This window comes from Mya arenaria, chromosome 13 (genome assembly GCF_026914265.1).
Source record: "Mya arenaria isolate MELC-2E11 chromosome 13, ASM2691426v1".
NCBI classification, from domain to species: domain Eukaryota; kingdom Metazoa; phylum Mollusca; class Bivalvia; order Myida; family Myidae; genus Mya; species Mya arenaria.
The window spans coordinates 6,733,167-6,755,030 of record NC_069134.1 but is presented as its reverse complement, the minus strand read 5'-3'; the positions used below and the strand labels follow the sequence as shown (position 1 = coordinate 6,755,030).

General features: G+C 36.7%; 1 protein-coding gene across 2 annotated transcripts; it reads right to left on the bottom strand.

The window, feature by feature from the left end:
• Positions 1-648: 648 nt before the first annotated feature.
• LOC128213427 (uncharacterized) lies at positions 649-21,864 on the bottom strand. Of its 2 annotated transcripts, none has more exons than XM_052919107.1 (11): positions 21,681-21,805; positions 18,772-19,016; positions 17,306-17,414; positions 15,240-15,401; positions 14,875-15,042; positions 9,186-9,259; positions 8,691-8,888; positions 7,106-7,199; positions 6,761-6,894; positions 4,917-5,060; positions 649-3,587 (listed from the first exon to the last, which is right to left on the bottom strand). In XM_052919107.1, exons 2-11 carry the CDS (start codon positions 18,994-18,996, stop codon positions 3,465-3,467), a joined length of 1,431 nt encoding a protein of 476 aa, XP_052775067.1. In that variant the 5' UTR covers positions 18,997-19,016; positions 21,681-21,805; the 3' UTR covers positions 649-3,464. The 2 variants fall into 2 exon arrangements, with proteins under 2 accessions (XP_052775067.1, XP_052775066.1); XM_052919106.1 differs by having other exon boundaries at positions 653-3,587; positions 21,707-21,864.

Here is a 21,864-nt window from a genome sequence, read left to right as displayed (position 1 = left end):
AGTTGACACAGGTGTAGGTGCAATCAAGAGTTGACACATGTGTTGGTGCAATCAAGAGTTGACACAGGTGTTGGTGCAATCAAGAGTTGACACATGTGTTGGTGCAATCAATAGTTGACACAGGTGTAGGTGCAAAAAAGAGTTGACACATGTGTTGGTGCAATCAAGAGTTGACACAGGTGTAGGTGCAGTCAAGAGTTGACACAGGTGTAGGTGCAATCAATAGTTGACACAGGTGTTGGTGCAATCAATAGTTGACACAGGTGTTGGTGCAATCAAGAGTTGACACATGTGTTCTTGCAATCAATAGTTGACAAAGGTGTAGGTGCAATCAAGAGTTGACACATGTGTTGGTGCAATCAAGAGTTGACACAGGTGTAGGTGCAATCAATAGTTGACACAGGTGTAGGTGCAATCAAGAGTTGACACATGTGTTGGTGCAATCAAGAGTCGATGCATGTGTTGGTGCAATCAGTAGTTGCCACAGGTGTAGGTGCAATCAAGAGTTGACACAGATGTAGGTGCAATCAAGAGTTGACACAGGTGTAGGTGCAATCAAGAGTTGACACATGTGTTGGTGCAATCAAGAGTCGATACATGTGTTGGTGCAATCAGTAGTTGCCACAGGTGTAGGTGCAATCAAGAGTTGACACAGATGTAGGTGCAATCAAGAGTTGACACAGGTGTAGGTGCAATCAAGAGTTGACACATGTGTTGGTGCAATCAAGAGTCGATACATGTGTTGGTGCAATCAGTAGTTGCCACAGGTGTAGGTGCAATCAAGAGTTGACACAGGTGTAGGTGCAATCAAGAGTTGACACAGGTGTAGGTGCAATCAAGAGTTGACACAGGTGTTGGTGCAATCAAGAGTCGATACATGTGTTGGTGCAATCAATAGTTGCCACAGGTGTAGGTGCAATCAAGAGTTGACACATGTGTTGGTGCAATCAAGAGTTGACACATGTGTTCTTGCAATCAAGAGTTGACACAGGTGTAGGTGCAATCAATAGTTGCCACAGGTGTAGGTGCAATCAAGAGTTGACACATGTGTTGGTGCAATCAAGAGTTGACACAGGTGTTCTTGCAATCAAGAGTTTTCTACATGTGTTGTTGCAATCAAGAGTTGAAAAAATGTGCTGGTGCAATTAAGAGTTGAAAAAATGTGTTGTTGCAATCAAGAGTTGTCTACATGTGTTCTTGCAATCAAGAGTGGTCTACATGTGTTGTTGCAATCAAGAGTTGAAAATTGTGCTGGTGCAATTAAGAGTTGATACATGTGTTGTTGCAATCAAGAGTTGTCTACATGTGTTGTTGCAATCAAGAGTTGTCTACATCTGTTGGTGCAATCAAGGGTGGAGGAAATGTTGTAGATATATATCAGTTTTTTACTGAAATTTCTATTGTATTCCTATGGAAAAGATTTTTGGCAATATGAATATGTTTTTTTGTTGAACTGTATAGGACTATTCAATCAACAACATCTTGAAGCGTCTTGATGATAAAAAACATGTTTAATAAAACAGTTTAATAAAACAGTGACTTTAATTTACTTATTTGTTACATAAATGCAAACATCTGTCTTAAAATAGAAGGAATCACCACAAAGCTGCAAGACAATGTTGATCAAAATGCATATACATGTAGTAAAGGATGAATCATGTGACATGTATTCATTTTATCACTTTGTTTTAAGTTCCTTTAGGAGTGCAAAATGGATTTGGTTGACGTTGATAAAGGAATTCAAGGCAGGTGGTTTATATATTCATTTCTATAAAGATTTCACTCTGGTGGTGCATACATTCATTTCTATATAGACATGGCTCAGACGGTACACACATTCATTTCTATGTAGACATTGCTCAGACGTTACACACATTAATTTCTATGTAGACATTGCTCAGACAGTACACGCATTAAATTCTATATAAACATTGCTCAGACGGTGCACACATTCATTTCTATACAGACATTGCTCAGACGGTGCACACATTCAATTTTATACAGACATTGCTCAGACGGTGCACACATTCATTTCTATACAGACATTGCTCAGACAGTGCACACATTCATTTCTATATAGTCATTCCCCAGATGGTGCACACATATCTATATAACCATTGATTTGCTTGCAATAACTTTGGGAGATTTCTGTTGTTTTTATGGGAGCTTCATACTTCTTTAATGTCATGCCTGAATGTGCCACTTGATTTTTTTTACTTGTAATTAGTGGAATAAGAATGATAAAGACGTCTATTCACATTTAATGTTTCCAGAATGCCTATCTCTATCTTTGTTGGAACTTTTATTGTGTATAGAGCTACTAAATCATATCATGACAATTATACTAAAGACTTGATTTTAAACTTTTTTTTATTACATCTCACAGTCACATAAACTGAAATGAAAATACATATATAAAGTTAAGTGTAACTGGATACAAAATGATTTTCAGATAATAAATATGCAGTGCATGTTAGGATAAAATAAAAATATCTATTCTCATTTATAACAAAAAATAGTAATTATACAGACTTTAAATATTTTATAATCACTAGGATACAAAGATCTGACAAACACAAGACACTTCATATGAAATTTGTATGAACAAGCGCTGTCACAGGAGCATGTCAAATGCAGCCAAAAGGCTTCTTTGCACGGATAGGAAGGCCATTCTGTCCAATGACTAAATGTATATGCCAAACTTTGGGAGCATAAATAGTACCAATTTTTAAAAATGAACATGGAATATATTTTCACAGCTTAATATCACAGCTAGAGATTCTAAGCAATTAGTCAGGATATGTCATACTAATTATATGGTAAAAATATTGCAAACTGCACAAACAGATGTCAAGCCTGGTTATCTGTCTATACACAAGTGCTGGTCCTAAAAAGAATGTACTGTATCAATAAATGTGATCTGATCACAAAACAATTAGACATACATGTACAGCCTCTAAGGGTCATTACACAGTGTCAAGCTGAACAAGAAAGCCACAAAGAAATGATACCTTAAGAACTGCATTGTACATTCAGCTTTGCACTGTTACAACATGTAATAAATGTGTATACAAGTTTACTGTGGTAAATGAACAAAACACAGCACAACCAAAAACTACCATGTACATGTACATTAAACATTGAACAAGATATGTCAAGTAAATGTGCTCAACATTAATGTCCTGGAAACCATTCAACATCATATAATGTAAATACATGTATATCATAATCAGGATACAAAGTTAATACATCAGATAATATTTGGTCAATATAGTACAGAGTACTTCCTGTGGTATACGAACATTGAAAGCCAAAAATGCAAAAAGTGATGTTAAATAAAGAAGCGGATAGAACTTTCTAGCTTCCACTCCTCATATAGCTGATGTGTACAGCTACACTTTCACACTCTGGTTCTCTAGCACTTTAATCCTTACGGAGCAGCCACCCTTCTTATTCAAGGAAATCTAGGCGTTAATTCCCCAGTCATAGGGCATGTATGAGACGCTGTATTTTCCGCCTGACATCAGTTCATTGACCTGTGACCTCTTGTCACCCTCGCCCATGTGCTCACACACCCACTTTACCACCTGGAATAAGTCACTAATTACTGTTTGGAACTCATCTGGTAATGTTCAAGGGGTGTCAATATAAGTTAAATTTCGAGGTTGTTTTTAAAAATATAACAAAATATACATTATTCTTGAATCAAGAAGATATTATGTACAGTACTGATAGTTAATCAGTCTTTACCTTTCAGAATTAGGAGAACATCATGTAATAGTTCAAATAAATGCAAATCTTGCATCTTAATACTTTTGATAACAATTACAATTATAGACAGATTTTTTCCTCAGAAAATAAGTATTTCAAACTAGAGCTGTCACAGGAGTGACGAATACCCCCAAATGCTGCCTGGACACAGGAATGGCAAACCATTCCTTTGAAAAGAGGCCATAACTCCAAGATTACTGCACACTACATCTTCTTTTATCATGCATGTATTGTTTTATTTAAATCTGTTGAGTAAATTTAGAAATTACACTGCTGACAAGAAAAACTAGCCTTGCATGAGTTATCGTCTGGAAACTGTTTTGCTATTTTTAGTATCAGTACCTTGGCCCCACCAGCCCCAATATCGAACTTGACCTTTATCTTCTGCTGTTACACCTGTGTACCAAAAAGTGTTCAAATCTGTCTAGCCTTTCATGAGTTATCGTCCGGAAACCGTTTTTCTATTTTTAGTAACAGTGACCTTGACCTTGGCCCCACCAGCCCCAATATCAATCTTGACCTGTATCTTCTGATGTTACACCTGTGTACCAAAAATTGTTCAAATCTGTCAAGCCTTTCATGAGTTATCGTCCGGAAACCGTTTTTCTATTTTTAGTAACAGTGACCTTGACCTTGGCCCCACCAGCCCCAATATCGAACTTGACCTGTATCTTCTAATGTTACACCTGTGTACCAAAAATTGTTCAAATCTGTCAAGCCTTTCATGATTTATCGTCTGGAAACAGTTTTTCTATTTTTCTACCGACCGACCGACCGACAAGCTCACTCCTATATACTCCCTCAAACTTCATTTGTGGGGGTATAATAACAAGATCACAGCGAAGGAATGCCAAAACTTGCCTGTTTTATGCAGGCAATCAAGGGGAATAACTCAAAAATCCTTAAAAGTAATGGTCCTTAAAAGTCCTAGCTAAATTTACGTATATTTACTGCTAACAGTTCTACTTAACTTCATGAGAATATCTCGCGTTATAGCCAAGGTTTCGAGTTATAGCTAAGAGTTTTCATGATGCTGACGGACACCAATGCTGTGACATGGTGTGAGAAACAAACAAGATGGTGTGAGAAACCAGACAAGCTAAATAGTTATTGCAGATGAGCCGCCTAGACGTAGCATCACCTACCTCTTTCTTGTTGTTGCCAAAGTCTACGCTGTACCACTTGAGGATCTGGGTGAGTTTGATCGTCTTCTTTGCCATGTCCACCTGGCAGCCATCATCCCCGTCCAGGAATGCCTCCGCTGCAAGACGCAGCTGCTCAGTGATGCCCTGAGAACAAGGAATATCTTAAAACATCATTCGGCACAATTTTACAAAATAGCAGTTAGCTGTAGCATCAGTTCCGTTGACAATGAGCCGATTGTTCAAGCTAAGTAAAAGTTTACAACGTTGTAAACATGATCATTGTTAACTTTCAAATCTTTACTGCTTTGGAAGATAAATGGAGACACTTATGATCACCTTGTTTTATTTTAATATATCACCTCATCATCAACTATGTTGAGAAGTTAACAATGATGTTTTTAATCATGTTGTTAACTTTAACAAAGTTCTGAACAATCGCCCGATTATGTCTGAAACTAGCGCAATTACAGAATGTAAGAAGGGCCCAGAATGATAGCATATTTGGGAGAGGGAGCTATATAAAGCCTTCATGGCTGGGCCATGAAGTAAACTATGTTGCTTACTGTGCCTTACAGATCTTAAACATTTCTCTGAAATAATTTAATTTTGGTATGGATTTTAGATATTGATTTCTTCCATGCAATTAACTCAGCAATATGTAAAGTTAGATGATCACAAACATTAATTATTTCATTTTTTTTAAAATTTATGCTTGTTTTTTCTTGATATCCAGGGAGGCAATTGGGTAAAAAAAAGGTACCATCATTGAGCTTATTATACTACAAAAAAGATCAATTAACAATTTACTGATGCCTCAAGTTTCATTCAATTCCTTCTAAAGCTTTGCAAGTTCTTAAATAAATTAATTCATTTTCTAGAACAATATTTCAAGCCGAAGGGAAACAATTTTGGAAAAATTTCTCACAAAAATATGCTATTTGTTTTACACACAAGTTCACATTGCAATGTATTGAGGCTTTAAGTTTCATTCAATTCCTTCCCCCAAAAAATTGATGAAGAAAAGACTTAATTAAAAAAAAAGGCCAATCGTAAGGAGAAAGTATGTCTTATTTCGGACATGGAAAAATTAACACGGTGAACAATATCCAAAAATGTTATTATAATGATAAACAACGTGTTTGGACCGAAAATAAGTGTTTGCCAATTAGAATATATCGAATGTTCATCGTAGCTAAACAAAGCAGATGGACGTCTTAATCCGATGGGTGTGATCTTGTCACTTTTATTAGCGTGTCATCAACAGACAATAAATCGGTCAGTCTTATACCGTATGTTGAAAATAACCGATTCTGATTCTATTTTTTTCTTTATGTCGATTTCTAAAGAGCCAATTTCGGCCTGAAATCGACATAAGAAAAAAATGTCAAAAGCTTGCAGCCATTTTTCTACATCGAAATCTGAGGGAAAAAGTGTGTCTTATAACCAGTCATTCACGATATTACTTTCTATACACGAGCGTATTGTTAGTATCAAGTTTGACAATGATGTATTTGATGGTTTAAAAGTAATTATAAAGAAAGATGTGGATGGACAGACAAGACAGATCTGCCTATCACTTTTTATTAGACCATACTAATATATTGTAACCTAAACCAAAGGTATCTAGGCTGCATTCAGTCTTAAGACAAAATGTTTTACCTTTTATTGCTAGCTTCATGTTTATAAGCTGTTCATGATACATGATCAAAACAATTTAGGAAATTACTCAATTACAAATCAGTCACTGAATGCTTGAGTCAAATCCAAGACAAAAGATTTAAAAATGGGTTTGCAATTATTATGCCATTTCGATTAAGATAACAAATAAACCACAAATGCCTTACGTCAGCTGAGTAAGTCTTAATGGGTGGGCAACTCTTAGCCCCACAGACGAGAGCGAAGTGTATCAGTGGTTCCGGCTCTGACAGCGCCACCTTCAAGCGAGGGTCTGAACTGCCAAACGGCTTTAGTATCATACCTGGATTGAGGTAGCAGATATCATGTGAAAGGTTCTGAAGTGTTCCAAACAATTCCTTTCTTTTCGAATTTCTAAATTTTATTCCAAGCTTTCTCACTCATTGAGTACACTTGGCATTTAATAGTTAGCTAGTTTTCTTTTTTCTTTAGAAAATACAAGAGTTTAGTAATCTAAACTTAAACTAAAGCATAGTAAAATATGATGTACCTACCCATGCCTCGCCTGTTGGCCCGCAGCACACCATTCTCAATATCCTGCAGGGAATACTGCTGTCCACCAATGATGTATTTCACAGTGTTGAAAAACTGAAAATAAGAACATTTACTTTTTACTTTAAAAGAACACAAAAATATGTTAGCTATGTAAATCATGTCAATTCTATAACAAGAGGCCCAAAAGGGCCTATGCTCTACTGGCATAGCTCTTGTGGTCATTTTTAATCCAGAGCATGTATGTATGGGTAAAAGGCAACAGACATAACGTTCACATTTAGTGTTTGGGTTACCTGAAAACGTTGCACGGTCAACATCTGAGCCCAGAAAGTATTGTAAGCAGATTAGTTGCATGAACTATTTTAATATGTGCCAAGTAAAAGTCATCTGACAAAAAAATGCTTTCAAAACTGTACTCATGGTAAAAATTTCTGTAGTTTTAAAAATTTAAAAAAAGTTGGTCAAAAGGTCAAAGTCAAGGGAATCCGAGGACAACATTGATCAATTTTAACAAATATTCACAAGCCATTGTGCTGAGATGGATGCACAAACACACAAAAAGATTTTCAAACATATCCCAATTTAATTTTACCAAACCTGTGAACCCTGGGTGTGGCCAGTAATGACCCCATGTGCATAACTTGAACAAACATTCACAACCAATTTTGTTAAGATGAATGTGCAAACTACAGGCACTTAGAGCTAAAATAAATTGGGCTTTCAACAAGAACAGGGCAGAGTAATTCACAAAATCAGCTGCAGTACAAAAAGCAAATTCTCTCCCGTAGTACTATACTTGAATTTACATGTACATGTAAACTTGGCCAAAAACAAAGTTAAAAAAATTGGGCTTTCAACAAGAACAGGGCAGAGTAATTCACAAAATCAGCTGCAGTACAAAAAGCAAATTCTCTCCCTAAGTCCTAGACTTGAATTTACATGTACATGTAAAAATAGAATTCGCTCATGCAGACCTGAATGGCTAAAAATAAAATAACTAAAAATAGCATTTCTTTAATTTAAAACTTTCAAGACCCATAATCTAGGCATGCATAGGTGGATATGGCTGGTTTTCGAAAGGAACCAAGCTCTAATATATATCTAAATACTGTATAAGTTTCATTGAGATACAATCAAAACTGACGACTGTATCGCGTTAACAAGAAATTGTTTACAAGAAATTGTTTACAGACGCATGGACGCACAGACGCACATACTACGTACACATTACCATCGCATAAGCTCTTCTGGCCTTTGGCCAGCAGAGCTAAAAATGGTTCAAATATTAAATCTCATATTAATACAGATTTTTGTTAAAAAATTATATGATCTAACCGGGTATAAAGAAAATAAACACATTAGTTTGAAATAGTAATAATAATAATAATAATGATAATAATAAAAGAAGATATGAATAAACCCTGATTTTGTTCCGTTCCAGTTACAATATACACAGAATTTAAATGGAGTTCTCAGTTGAATGAGAATCTGGAACCTAGTTTTTTTCTTATGTAATATTGATAAAAGATAATACACAAACTATTAAATATGATTTAAAAAAGTACACTATACATCCAATCATACCTTGTACCTCTGCCAGAGGTTGACAGGAGGCCCCATGGTGACGTTAGCGTGTATTACGAGAGCATTATACACATTGATGAAGAACGCTAGCTTCTCGTCACGCGTTGCCTCGGCAATCTGAACACGCACAAGCTCCTTCGTGAGGCGAACGTAATGCTCAAACTCACTGCTGTCACCAATACCCTTGTAGTTCACTTTCTGTCCAATAAGAATGAAGATCTCATAAGATCTAATGAAGGAAATGAAAGCGCTTAATTTATTTTATACAGATATTGGTAAACATGTACCTGATTTATGGTTATTGACAAATTACAGTATTCATTTATATGCCAGTATAGACATCCATTGCATGGGTCATCCATAAAATTATAAAGTGTAGAAAATATCTAAATTAGGGTAATTGCCAAGAAGTGCTACCGGGTAACTCCATTGCATTAATATACAGTGGACTTAACTAGATAACAATAGGTTCAGGTGAAGATACAAGTAACCCACCCTTCCATCAGCTGACAGGTAACTACTGTAGATCTTCAGGATCAGTTTTCTCAAGTCTTCTCCAAGTTCACCAGCTGTTGGCAATATGGTTCATATTAGAAGGTTAAACTACTTCACAATGCATGTTTTATTAGAAATAAAATGGGAGGGTAGGGAGGGGGGCATAAAGAGGACTTAAGACATCTGAAATCAGCTATTGAGAGGCTTTTAGACAGCAGGAATCACACATAAAGGGAACTTCAGACAGTGGGAATCACACATAAAGGGGACTTCAGACAGCGGGAATCATGCATTAAGAGGACTTTAGACATCTGATATCAGCCATTGAGAGGACTTAAGACAGCGGGAATCAGGCATTAAGAGTACTTAGACAGCAGGAATCACACATTAAGAGGACTTAAGACATGGGGAATCATACATACAGAGGACTTAAGACAGCGGGAATCATGCATTGAGAGGACTTAAGACAGCAGGAATCACACATAAAGAGGACTTTAGACAACAGGAATCACACACAAAGAGGACTTTAGACAACAGGAATCACACACAAAGAGGACTTAAGACAACAGGAATTACACACAAAGAGGACTTAAGACTACAGGAATCACACACAAAGAGGACTTTAGACAACAGAAATCACACACAAAGAGGACTTAAGACTACAGGAATCACACACAAAGAGGACTTTAGACAACAGGAATCACACACAAAGAGGACTTAAGACAACAGGAATCACACACAAAGAGGACTTTAGACAACAGGAATCACACACAAAGAGGACTTAAGACAACAGGAATCACACACAAAGAGGACTTAAGACAACAGGAATCACACACAAAGAGGACTTTAGACAACAGGAATCACACACAAAGAGGACTTTAGACAACAGGAATCACACACAAAGAGGACTTTAGACAACAGGAATCACACACAAAGAGGACTTTAGACAACAGGAATCACACACAAAGAGGACTTTAGACAACAGGAATCACACACAAAGAGGACTTTAGACAACAGGAATCACACACAAAGAGGACTTAAGACAACAGGAATCACACACAAAGAGGACTTTAGACAACAGGAATCACACACAAAGAGGACTCAAGACAACAGGAATCACACACAAAGAGGACTCAAGACAACAGGAATCACACACAAAGAGGACTCTAGACAACAGGAATCACACACAAAGAGGACTCTAGACAACAGGAATCACACACAAAGAGGACTCTAGACAACAGGAATCACACACAAAGAGGACTCTAGACAACAGGAATCACACACAAAGAGGACTCTAGACAACAGGAATCACACACAAAGAGGACTCTAGACAACAGGAATCACACACAAAGAGGACTCTAGACAACAGGAATCAGACACAAAGAGGACTCTAGACAACAGGAATCAGACACAAAGAGGACTTTAGACAACAGGAATCAGACACAAAGAGGACTTTAGACAACAGGAATCAGACACAAAGAGGACTTTAGACAACAGGAATCAGACACAAAGAGGACTTTAGACAACAGGAATCAGACACAAAGAGGACTTTAGACAACAGGAATCAGACACAAAGAGGACTTTAGACAACAGGAATCAGACACAAAGAGGACTTTAGACAACAGGAATCAGACACAAAGAGGACTTTAGACAACAGGAATCACACACAAAGAGGACTTTAGACAACAGAAATCACACACAAAGAGGACTTAAGACTACAGGAATCACACACAAAGAGGACTTTAGACAACAGGAATCACACACAAAGAGGACTTTAGACAACAGGAATCACACACAAAGAGGACTTTAGACAACAGGAATCACACACAAAGAGGACTTTAGACAACAGGAATCACACACAAAGAGGACTTTAGACAACAGGAATCACACACAAAGAGGACTTTAGACAACAGGAATCACACACAAAGAGGACTTTAGACAACAGGAATCACACACAAAGAGGACTTTAGACAACAGGAATCACACACAAAGAGGACTTTAGACAACAGGAATCACACACAAAGAGGACTTTAGACAACAGGAATCACACACAAAGAGGACTTTAGATAACAGGAATCACACACAAAGAGGACTTTAGACAACAGGAATCACACACAAAGAGGACTTTAGATAACAGGAATCACACACAAAGAGGACTCAAGAGTGCAAGAACATGCATAAAGCAGACTTTTGACAGCAGGAATTACACATTTAGAGGGTTTAAGAGAGCAGGAATAACCCATTAAGATCACAGGAATCAGGCATAAACAGGACTTAAGACAGCTGGAATCATGCATTTAGAGTTTAGACATCGGGAATCACGCATACAGAGATTTTTAGACAGCTGGAATCATGCATTTAGAGGACTTAAGAGAGCAGGAATCATGCATACAGAGGACTTTAGACAGCGGGAATCATGCATACAGAGGACTTTAGACAGCGATATTAATGCATACAGAGGACTTAAGACAACAGAAATCATGCATACAGAGGACTTTAGACAGCGGGAATCATGCATACAGAGGACTTTAGATAGGGGGAATCATGCATACAGAGGACTTAAGACAACAGAAATCATGCATACACAGGACTTTAGACAGCGGGAATCATGCATACAGAGGACTTTAGATAGGGGGAATCATGCATACAGAGGACTTTAGACAGCGGGAATCATGCATACAGAGGACTTTAGACAGCGGGAATCATATATACAGAGGACTTTAGACAGCCGGAATCATGCATACAGAGGACTTTAGATAGGGGGAATCATGCATACAGAGGACTTTAGACAGCGGGAATCATGCATACAGAGGACTTTAGACAGGGGGAATCATGCATACAGAGGACTTTAAACAGCAGGAACCAGACATAAAGATGACATTTGACAGCAGGAATCATGCATACAAAGGACTTTAGATAGGGGGAATCATGCATACAGAGGACTTTAGATAGGGGGAATCATGCATACAGAGGACTTTAAACAGCGGGAATCATGCATACAGAGGACTTTAGACAGCGGGAATCATATATACAGAGGACTTTAGACAGCCGGAATCATGCATACAGAGGACTTTAGATAGGGGGAATCATGCATACAGAGGACTTTAGACAGCGGGAATCATGCATACAGAGGACTTTAGACAGCTGGAATCATATATACAGAGGACTTTAGACAGCCGGAATCATGCATACAAAGGACTTTAGACAGCGGGAATCATATATACAGAGGACTTTAGACAGCCGGAATCATGCATACAGAAGACTTTAGACAGCGGGAATCATGCATACATAAGACTTTAGACAGCCGGAATCATGCATACAGAAGACTTTAGACAGTGGGAATCATGCATACAGAGGACTTTAGACAGCCGGAATCATGCATACAGAAGACTTTAGACAGTGGGAATCATGCATACAGAGGACTTTAAACAGCAGGAACCAGACATAAAGATGACATTTGACAGCAGGAATCATGCATACAAAGGACTTTAGACAGCGGGAATCATATATACAGAGGACTTTAGACAGCCGGAATCATGCATACAGAAGACTTTAGACAGCGGGAATCATGCATACAGAGGACTTTAGACAGCAGAAATCATGCATACAGAGGACTTTAGACAGCGGGAATCATGCATACAGAGGACTTTAGATAGGGGGAATCATGCATACAGAGGACTTAAGACAACAGAAATCATGCATACAGAGGACTTTAGACAGCGGTAATCATGCATACAGAGGACTTTAGATAGGGGGAATCATGCATACAGAGGACTTTAGACAGCGGGAATCATGCATACAGAGGACTTTAGACAGTGGGAATCATATATACAGAGGACTTTAGACAGCCGGAATCATGCATACAGAGGACTTTAGATAGGGGGAATCATGCATACAGAGGACTTTAGACAGCGGGAATCATGCATACAGAGGACTTTAGACAGCGGGAATCATGCATACAGAGGACTTTAAACAGCAGGAACCAGACATAAAGATGACATTTGACAGCAGGAATCATGCATACAAAGGACTTTAGATAGGGGGAATCATGCATACAGAGGACTTTAGATAGGGGGAATCATGCATACAGAGGACTTTAAACAGCGGGAATCATGCATACAGAGGACTTTAGACAGCGGGAATCATATATACAGAGGACTTTAGACAGCCGGAATCATGCATACAGAGGACTTTAGATAGGGGGAATCATGCATACAGAGGACTTTAGACAGCGGGAATCATGCATACAGAGGACTTTAGACAGCGGGAATCATATATACAGAGGACTTTAGACAGCCGGAATCATGCATACAAAGGACTTTAGACAGCGGGAATCATATATACAGAGGACTTTAGACAGCCGGAATCATGCATACAGAGGACTTTAGACAGCGGGAATCATGCATACATAAGACTTTAGACAGCCGGAATCATGCATACAGAAGACTTTAGACAGTGGGAATCATGCATACAGAGGACTTTAGACAGCCGGAATCATGCATACAGAAGACTTTAGACAGTGGGAATCATGCATACAGAGGACTTTAAACAGCAGGAACCAGACATAAAGATGACATTTGACAGCAGGAATCATGCATACAAAGGACTTTAGACAGCGGGAATCATATATACAGAGGACTTTAGACAGCCGGAATCATGCATACAGAAGACTTTAGACAGCGGGAATCATGCATACAGAGGACTTTAGACAGCAGGAATCATGCATACAGAGGACTTTAGACAGCCGGAATCATGCATACAGAAGACTTTAGACAGTGGGAATCATGCATACAGAGGACTTTAAACAGCAGGAACCAGACATAAAGATGACATTTGACAGCAGGAATCATGCATACAAAGGACTTTAGATAGGGGGAATCATGCATACAGACGACTTTAGACAGCGGGAATCATGCACACAGACGACTTTAGACAGCAGGACCCAGACATAAAGATGACATTTGACAGCTGCTGATTGGACAGGCAGAATTTTGACAATCCCTGTGAGACCATTTTCTGGTTAATAAAATCTTCCCCACCCACAGCCAACCCCAGGCATGTACCGGTATGCCAAAACAGTAATTGGTGTACATTCTTTTACATGTAAAAATTATACACCCTTATTTTTTTGGGCTACAAGTTTTAGTGTAATAAGACATTGAGCAAATTGTATGAAGGAATTTATCAGAATCATTTTTTATTACATTATGTCAAATATTCTGGCACCTAAAACCATTTCTTATCATGTAGCACTTTTGCATTTGAATGCAAATGCTTTTTTGACTAATTTCTGTTAAATGCTTCTTCCATCTCCTTTGCTAAGCTATCAAAGGGCTTTAACATGTTTGAAATGAGACATATATTATGCATGCTAAATCTTGAACCTTAAAAGAAGTAAAACTGCTTTTTAAAAAGTTTAGTCCCTTCAAGGGCAATTTTGCACTGTGGCAATTCCTTATAGTTGGGAATTTTTTCATTTGCAAACATACAATGTAAAGATTTACCGGTAAATCATTAATAGCATTGCCATCATAAAATACTGTCAATGACTAAAATAAATTCCATATTGCATCACCTATCATGTAAGATCCTCTTGTTAACAATTTATCAGTACAAGAACTTAAGCTTGTTAATTCTAATAAAGCACTTAATGATCTTCACATGAATTCATTTTGAACAACTATCTTGCCTGGTCTAGGGTCACAGTCTGAAGGCCCAGCATTGAGGGCATGAGTATCATCATCCTCTAGTAGACGATAGTAAATGTCCGCATCCTGGAATGTTGTCTCAGCTTTCACCTGGTGCCCAAAAAAACGATCAATCAGCGCCTGGCCCATATCCACTGCTCTTTCACGATCTGAAACACAGGAACAAATAAAAATATTCAATGCATTTTATGACCAATTTTTATAGACATGAATACCTGTTTAACAACTCACATTAAAGAACCATAATTTACCAGTCACACGTAAGTTCTTTGAATGATATTTTTTTCTATATCTTAATTCAATATAAAAATGTCCTAAACTAAATACACAAGTAACATATCCTTACCAACTTGTTTTGTCTCTACAACCCAGTCTACAAAAGCCCGGCCACTAAAGGAGTTTTTGTGTCGAGAAAGACCCGACCAGTGGTCTTTTATGATGCCTGAACTTCGTAACTCCTTAACAAATGCTGCATACTCATCTAGTTCACATGATATGTCACCAGGGTCTACAACAGACGGACATTAAAGATAATTCTATTATAAATATACGAAAATTAAAATAAAATAAACCATTCCTTTTCTCTGAGACTAGTCACTTATAATAACTTACAAAACAAAATGCTTTAATATCACTTCAGTGTGTAAATCGATTGTATTTCACTCAGTTTTTTAATATGGTCCATTGAAAATATAATTTGGCACCATTTAATACTGTTATGTTCACATTTTTATTACTGGTATTAATGAACATGTCCACAAAAGGAAACAAATTGTGTAAAATAGGAAAACATGGATGCTCTTATTGTATATAATGAGGAAGAGCTGATGCTCTTGTTGTATATAATGAGGAAGAGCTGATGCTCTTGTTGTATATAATGAGGAAGAGCTGATGCTCATGTTGTATATAATGAGGAAGAGCTGATGCTCATGTTGTATATAATGAGGAAGAGCTGATGCTCATGTTGTATATAATGAGGAAGAGCTGATGCTCTTGTTGTATATAATGAGGAAGAGCTGATGCTCTTGTTGTATATAATGAGGAAGAGCTGGTGCTCTTGTTGTATATAATGAGGAAGAGCTGGTGCTCTTGTTGTATATAATGAGGAAGAGCTGGTGCTCTTGTTGTATATAATGAGGAAGAGCTGGTGCTCTTGTTGTATATAATGAGGAAGAGCTGATGCTCTTGTTGTATATAATGAGGAAGAGCTGATGCTCTTGTTGTATATAATGAGGAAAAGCTGATGCTCTTGTTGTATATAATGAGGAAGAGCTGATGCTCTTGTTGTATATAATGAGGAAGAGCTGATGCTCTTGTTGTATATAATGAGGAAGAGTTGATGCTCTTGTTGCAATATCAAGAGGAAGAGTTGATGCTCTTGTTGTGTATAATGAGGAAGAGTTGATGCTCTTGTTGTATATAATGAGGAAGAGTTGATGCTCTTGTTGTAATATCAAGAGGAAGAGTTGATGCTCTTGTTGTATATAATGAGGATGAGTTGATGCTCTTATTGTATATAATGAGGAAGAGTTGATGCTCTTGTTGTAATATCAAGAGGAAGAGTTGATGCTCTTATTGTAATTTAATGAGGAAGAGTTGATGCTCTTATTGTATTTAAATGAGGAAGAGTTGATGCTCTTATTGTATATAATGAGGAAGAGTTGATGCTCTTATTGTATATAATGAGGAAGAGTTGATGCTCTTGTTGTAATATCAAGAGGAAGAGTTGATGCTCTTATTGTATATACTGAGGAAGAGTTGATGCTCTTATTGTATATAATGAGGAAGAGTTGATGCTCTTATTGTATATAATGAGGAAGAGTTGATGCTCTTGTTGTAATATCAAGAGGAAGAGTTCATGCTCTTATTGTAATTTAATGAGGAAGAGTTGATGCTCTTGATATAATATCATGAGGAAGAGTTGATGCTCTTGGTGTAATATCAAGAGGAAGAGTTCATGCTCTTATTGTAATTTAATGAGGAAGAGTTGATGCTCTTGATATAATATCATGAGGAAGAGTTGATGCTCTTGGTGTAATATCATGATTAAGAGTTGATGCTCTTGTTGTATAGTATCATGATTAAGACTTGATGCTCTTGTTGTATAATATCATGATTAAGACTTGATGCTCTTGTTGTATAGTATCATGAGGAAGAGTTGATGCTCTTGGTGTAATATCATGATTAAGACTTGATGCTCTTGTTTGTATAGTATCATGAGGAAAAGTTGATGTTCTTGGTGTAATATCATGATTAAGACTTGATGCTCTTGTTTGTATAGTATCATGAGGAAGAGATGATGCTCTTGGTGTAATATCATGAGGAATAGATGATGCTCTTGGTGTAATATCATGATTAAGAGTTGATGCTAATGTTGTATTGTATCATAAGGAACATATTAAATAATGAAACCTGAGGTTTTCACAGCAGTGGAAGGGTCAGGGATGGGTGGGGCATCTTGTCCTGGCGGTGTTGACTTCAGCTCCTCAATAGCGGCTTGCCAAGCTTCCTTGTCCTTGATCTGGGAATGTTAATGAAAAATACAATAATGTGTTTTAGGTTTCCTATTCTCATCTTAAGTTTTCTTTGGTCTGTTCCAGCAGAGGCTTTACAAGACCAGAGAAAGATTGCAGGCCAACAAAGTCTTACAGAAATCTATCATTTAACCCATTGCCTTGCTTTTAGTTTTGAATGAAGCTTGGTAAAGGTATTTATAACTTAGACATATGCCAAGGTATTTATAACTTAGACATACTAAGATGCAATTAACAAATATTTGCAAAATTAAAGAGCTGTCACAGAGACAGCAGGCTCGACTACTGCACCGCTTTTTAGTGTAAGGATTGAAAAGATTTGGCGAAACATGCATGAATCACTGTAAAATTAGATTACAATGCAATACATGATGTATTTGCTGAGATATTAACATAAATGCGGATACATGCAAAATTTTAACCAGAATTTCTAAGTCCAATAATAAAGGGCCATTATTTGCATTAAATACAATCTAGAGTTATCTTACCTGGTTAATTAAGTAGGTTGGATGGTTGAGTGTCATTGTATCAAGTCTCAATGCAATACATCAAGTAGTTGTTGAGATATTAAACTATGTCTGCTTACATGCAAAACCTTAACCAGCATTTCTAAGTCACATAATAAAGTGGCAAAATTATAAAATATGCAAGATAGAGTTATCTTACTTGATTAATTAAGAAGATAGAATGGTTGGGAGCCTGTGTATAAAGTTTCAATGAAATACATGATGTATTCCCTTAGGTATCGACTTAAAAGTGGTAACATGCAAAACCTTAACCAGAATTTCTAAGTCAAATAATAAAGCACATTTATTTGAATTTAATGCAAACTAGAGTTATCTTACTTGGTCATTTAAGTAGATTGTATGGTTGAGTACCATTGTATAAAGTCTCAATGCAATACATCAAGAAGTTGCTGAGATAATGACCTATATGTGCTTACATGCAAACCCGTAACCAGAATTTCTAAGTTAAATAATAAAGGCCCATTATTTGCTTTAAATACAAACTACAGTTATCTTACTTGGTTAATTAAGTAGATTGGATGGTTGAGTAAAATTGTATAAAGTCTCAATTCAAATAAGTTATCTAACTTCATTAATTTAGTAGGATAGATAGTTGGGAATACATATCCAAAGTTTCAATGCAATAAATGATGTATGTACTGAACTAATGACTTAAAAAGGTGCTTACATAAAAAACCTTAACCAAGGTGTGACGCCGACGCTTGGGTGAGTAGTATAGCTCTCCTTATTGAATTCTTCGAATAGTAAAGCTAAAAACACCAAACATGCCCTAATATTTTTAAATCATTAAAATTTTATCAATTAATTATGAAATTACCAAGTTCTGTAAGTCCTCATTTCCTCCAATGTGTCTTCCATTGAAGAAGACCTGTGGCACAGATCGTTTCTGGGTCCTCATCTGCAGGTCATGTCGGGCATGTGGGTACTGTTCCAGGCTCACATCAGTGTAAGGCACACCTAGCTCTTGTAAAGAATTCTTTGCCCTCATGCAGTGGGGACAACCCAAAATTGAATACACCAACACTCTTCCTTGAATCTCCATTTTAAACAGCTGTCCAGTAACTGAAAGAAATGAATTTTTACTATACAGTCGAACCTCGCTATGTCGACGTAGGATAAGTCGACTTTCCAGTTATGTCAACTTCTTTTTCCGGTCCCAAATTTATTCCTTCTTATTCTATATAAAATAAATCTGTTTGTGTCGATTTTTTTATCTCGACTTTTTCGCTATGTCGACCTCGTTTTTTAGTCCCAGTGGTCGAATTTCACACATTTCCTATGTTCTTTATGTCGAACTGTAGATCGAGACGTATGTGTGAAAATATTCATGACGGTTTGCGGCATATCCCAAAATAACGTGCGTGTCAATATAACAAACTGTCATAATTGGGGGATACAAAAAAGTAATTGGTAAGTGCGAATAATTAAAGTTGTTTGTTTATGTTTAAAGAGAAAATTATTGCTTAAGCTCTTTGGTATGTTAGTTCGGCTGCTCTGGTCGACCAATTCAGAAAAAAATTTCGTAAAATCTTACAATGTACAAATGTATGCAATTGTGGTTTTATATGTGTTTTGTGTGATCCATAAACGTAAAAGAAATAAATTTGACACAAATAATTCTTCTTTTGTTTCACTTAATTTTGTCAATAATAAGTTTGCTGTTTTCACGACGAAAATATTTAACAAGACCGTTTAATTGTGGATGTAAACATCGTACAATCCAACTCAAACGTGTTGGGATTGGTGATATTTTTTGTAATTCGGATGAGTCGACTTTTCTTTATCTCGACTTTTTTCACTAGGTCCCGAAAAAGTCGACATAACGAGGTTCGACTGTATATAGAGAAAATAGAGACAAGCTTGCTGTCACTGCTGCAGAGCTCCTGATTGTCTAACTTCAAGAAAACATTGCCCCCTATAATTTTTGATGAGTTCTAGTTGAGTTTTGATAAGGAGCTCTCTTACAGGTCTGGTCAGTACCAGTCACATGTGGTCTACTTTAGACAAAATGTGTAAGTTTACTTTACCATTCAATCAAGTTATACATTTTTACATCAAATGGAAAGTATCTGATATGTTTACATCATTGGGAAGACAATCATCACTGATTTGGTCAAATTAATGTCCAGTTCAATCTAGGAGTAATATAAAGGAAGCCAACTCCTAAGCCAATATACTGACTCAGTAAACTCTGTATCTCGAGTCGACAAATAGTTAAAAGGTGAACTCCCTAAAATCATCCAAGTTTACTTTTCATGTCAATAATGGAGAAAAAAGTAATAAAATATGCTTAAAATGCACCATTTCTGACTTTAATCGTTATTTTTTTATGGGGAGTACCCCTTTACCCCCCAGCCAACATTTTAAACCATATAAATTTCTATTACTACAGAGGGTCGCATGTCAAAAAGCTAACATTTAAGTTTCATGGATCCGTCCCTGAAATTGGTCCAAATAATTGTACTGGTTAGCGAACTATTATTCGCCCGTACCACTTTTTCGCCCACTCAGTTAAAACCAGTCAAAACAAAATATTTTACACAAATCAGGCTGGCGTTTTATTGCGGCATCATTTTTCACAGATATCAGCTGTTTTTTTGCATTCAAATGTAAGAAGCATGTGGAATTTGACCCACTTCTGACCTTGTTAGTTGCACGCGGGGTTGACGTCATTACGCGCGCGCTCATTTGCATGAGGCCCTGTAAGGATTTTTTAATTTTCATTATACCTTGCACTATCAGACGACATTATTGATTTGTCATTATAAAGTATAAAACCAGTGTTAAATTATAAAAATACTATAAATTGCAGTATTTTAAGTTCAATTTTCGAAAAGCAGATGTTAAAACCTGAAAACTAATCGCGGAATATTTCGTCTAAGGGAAGCAACTCAAATTTGAATTAATAATTACATTCTTGTACGGACATGCGTTGTCCCTCTTCAGAAGTCTATAAATATGCATACATTGTAGGTCATGTTTCAAGAAGGAATCCTAGTATTTTTTTTAATTTTCTGCATCGAGCAGGCTAACCGAGTAGGTGTTGTATCATTTTAAAGATACATAAACTGTATGTAATAGTTAACATATTATATTTATTGATCATTTGTAGTTTTAAAGGTCGCTAGACTGGTCCAATAAAATAAAAATGTTTGAAGATATAGTTTAGAGAGAAATATATGAAAATCATCGTAAGAACAGCGAATTTATGGGGTGGGCGAATAATTGGTACAGTAGTGTGCTTATTTTAGCAAAATTATAGGGATACTTTGCACAAGGGAATATTCGGAATCCCTAACTATTTTTAAAAACAAATTACAGAGTTTTTGTCGGAAGAGCCAACCTGTCTGAGTGTAAAATTTTATCGTAATAGTTATCTTGTTTCAAAAGTTACAAAGGAATAACCTCCATTTCCGGCCGAAAAGGGGTCGCTAACCAGAATGTTGATAAATTATTTTATGATTTTTGAAATTGCAAACCTATATCAGTGAGTTAATAAACAGAATCATGAAAATAACGCCATAATATTAAGAATAATTCTGAAAAAAATAAACACTGACAGTGATAAACTAAAACTGATTAAATTGACAAGTACAGACTTAGTCATTCTAAAATGCCGTCCAGGCTTCTTTCTTTTAATGATGGTTAGCCTGGACAAACATCATTAAAAAAAAAGCCTGGACGGCATTTTAGAATGACTAGTACAGACTGTAGTATAGTACATAGATTAAAATAACAACAAATTATCACACTTTAAGGTTTTCAACATATTCCAGTCACAAGGTATCCCAGTCACAAGGTTTCTATCGTCAACTGATATTGATTAAAAAACATTTGCGATAATGTACTGAAAAGTGACATTAGCTACAAACTCATCAACCAGGATGTAGAAATCAATGACCTGTATCAA

What these genes read in the sequence shown, in the direction of transcription:
- LOC128213427 (XM_052919106.1), bottom strand. Translation starts at nt 18,996, where the DNA reads ATGGAGATTCAAGGAAGAGTGTTGGTGTATTCAATTTTGGGTTGTCCC. An exon ending in AGACTGTGACCCTAGACCAG is followed by an intron (nt 9,260 to 14,874) that starts GCAAGATAGTTG and finishes TATTGCCAACAG; the next exon opens with CTGGTGAACTTGGAGAAGAC. An exon ending in ACCTGTCAGCTGATGGAAGG is followed by an intron (nt 8,889 to 9,185) that starts GTGGGTTACTTG and finishes CTTATTGGACAG; the next exon opens with AAAGTGAACTACAAGGGTAT.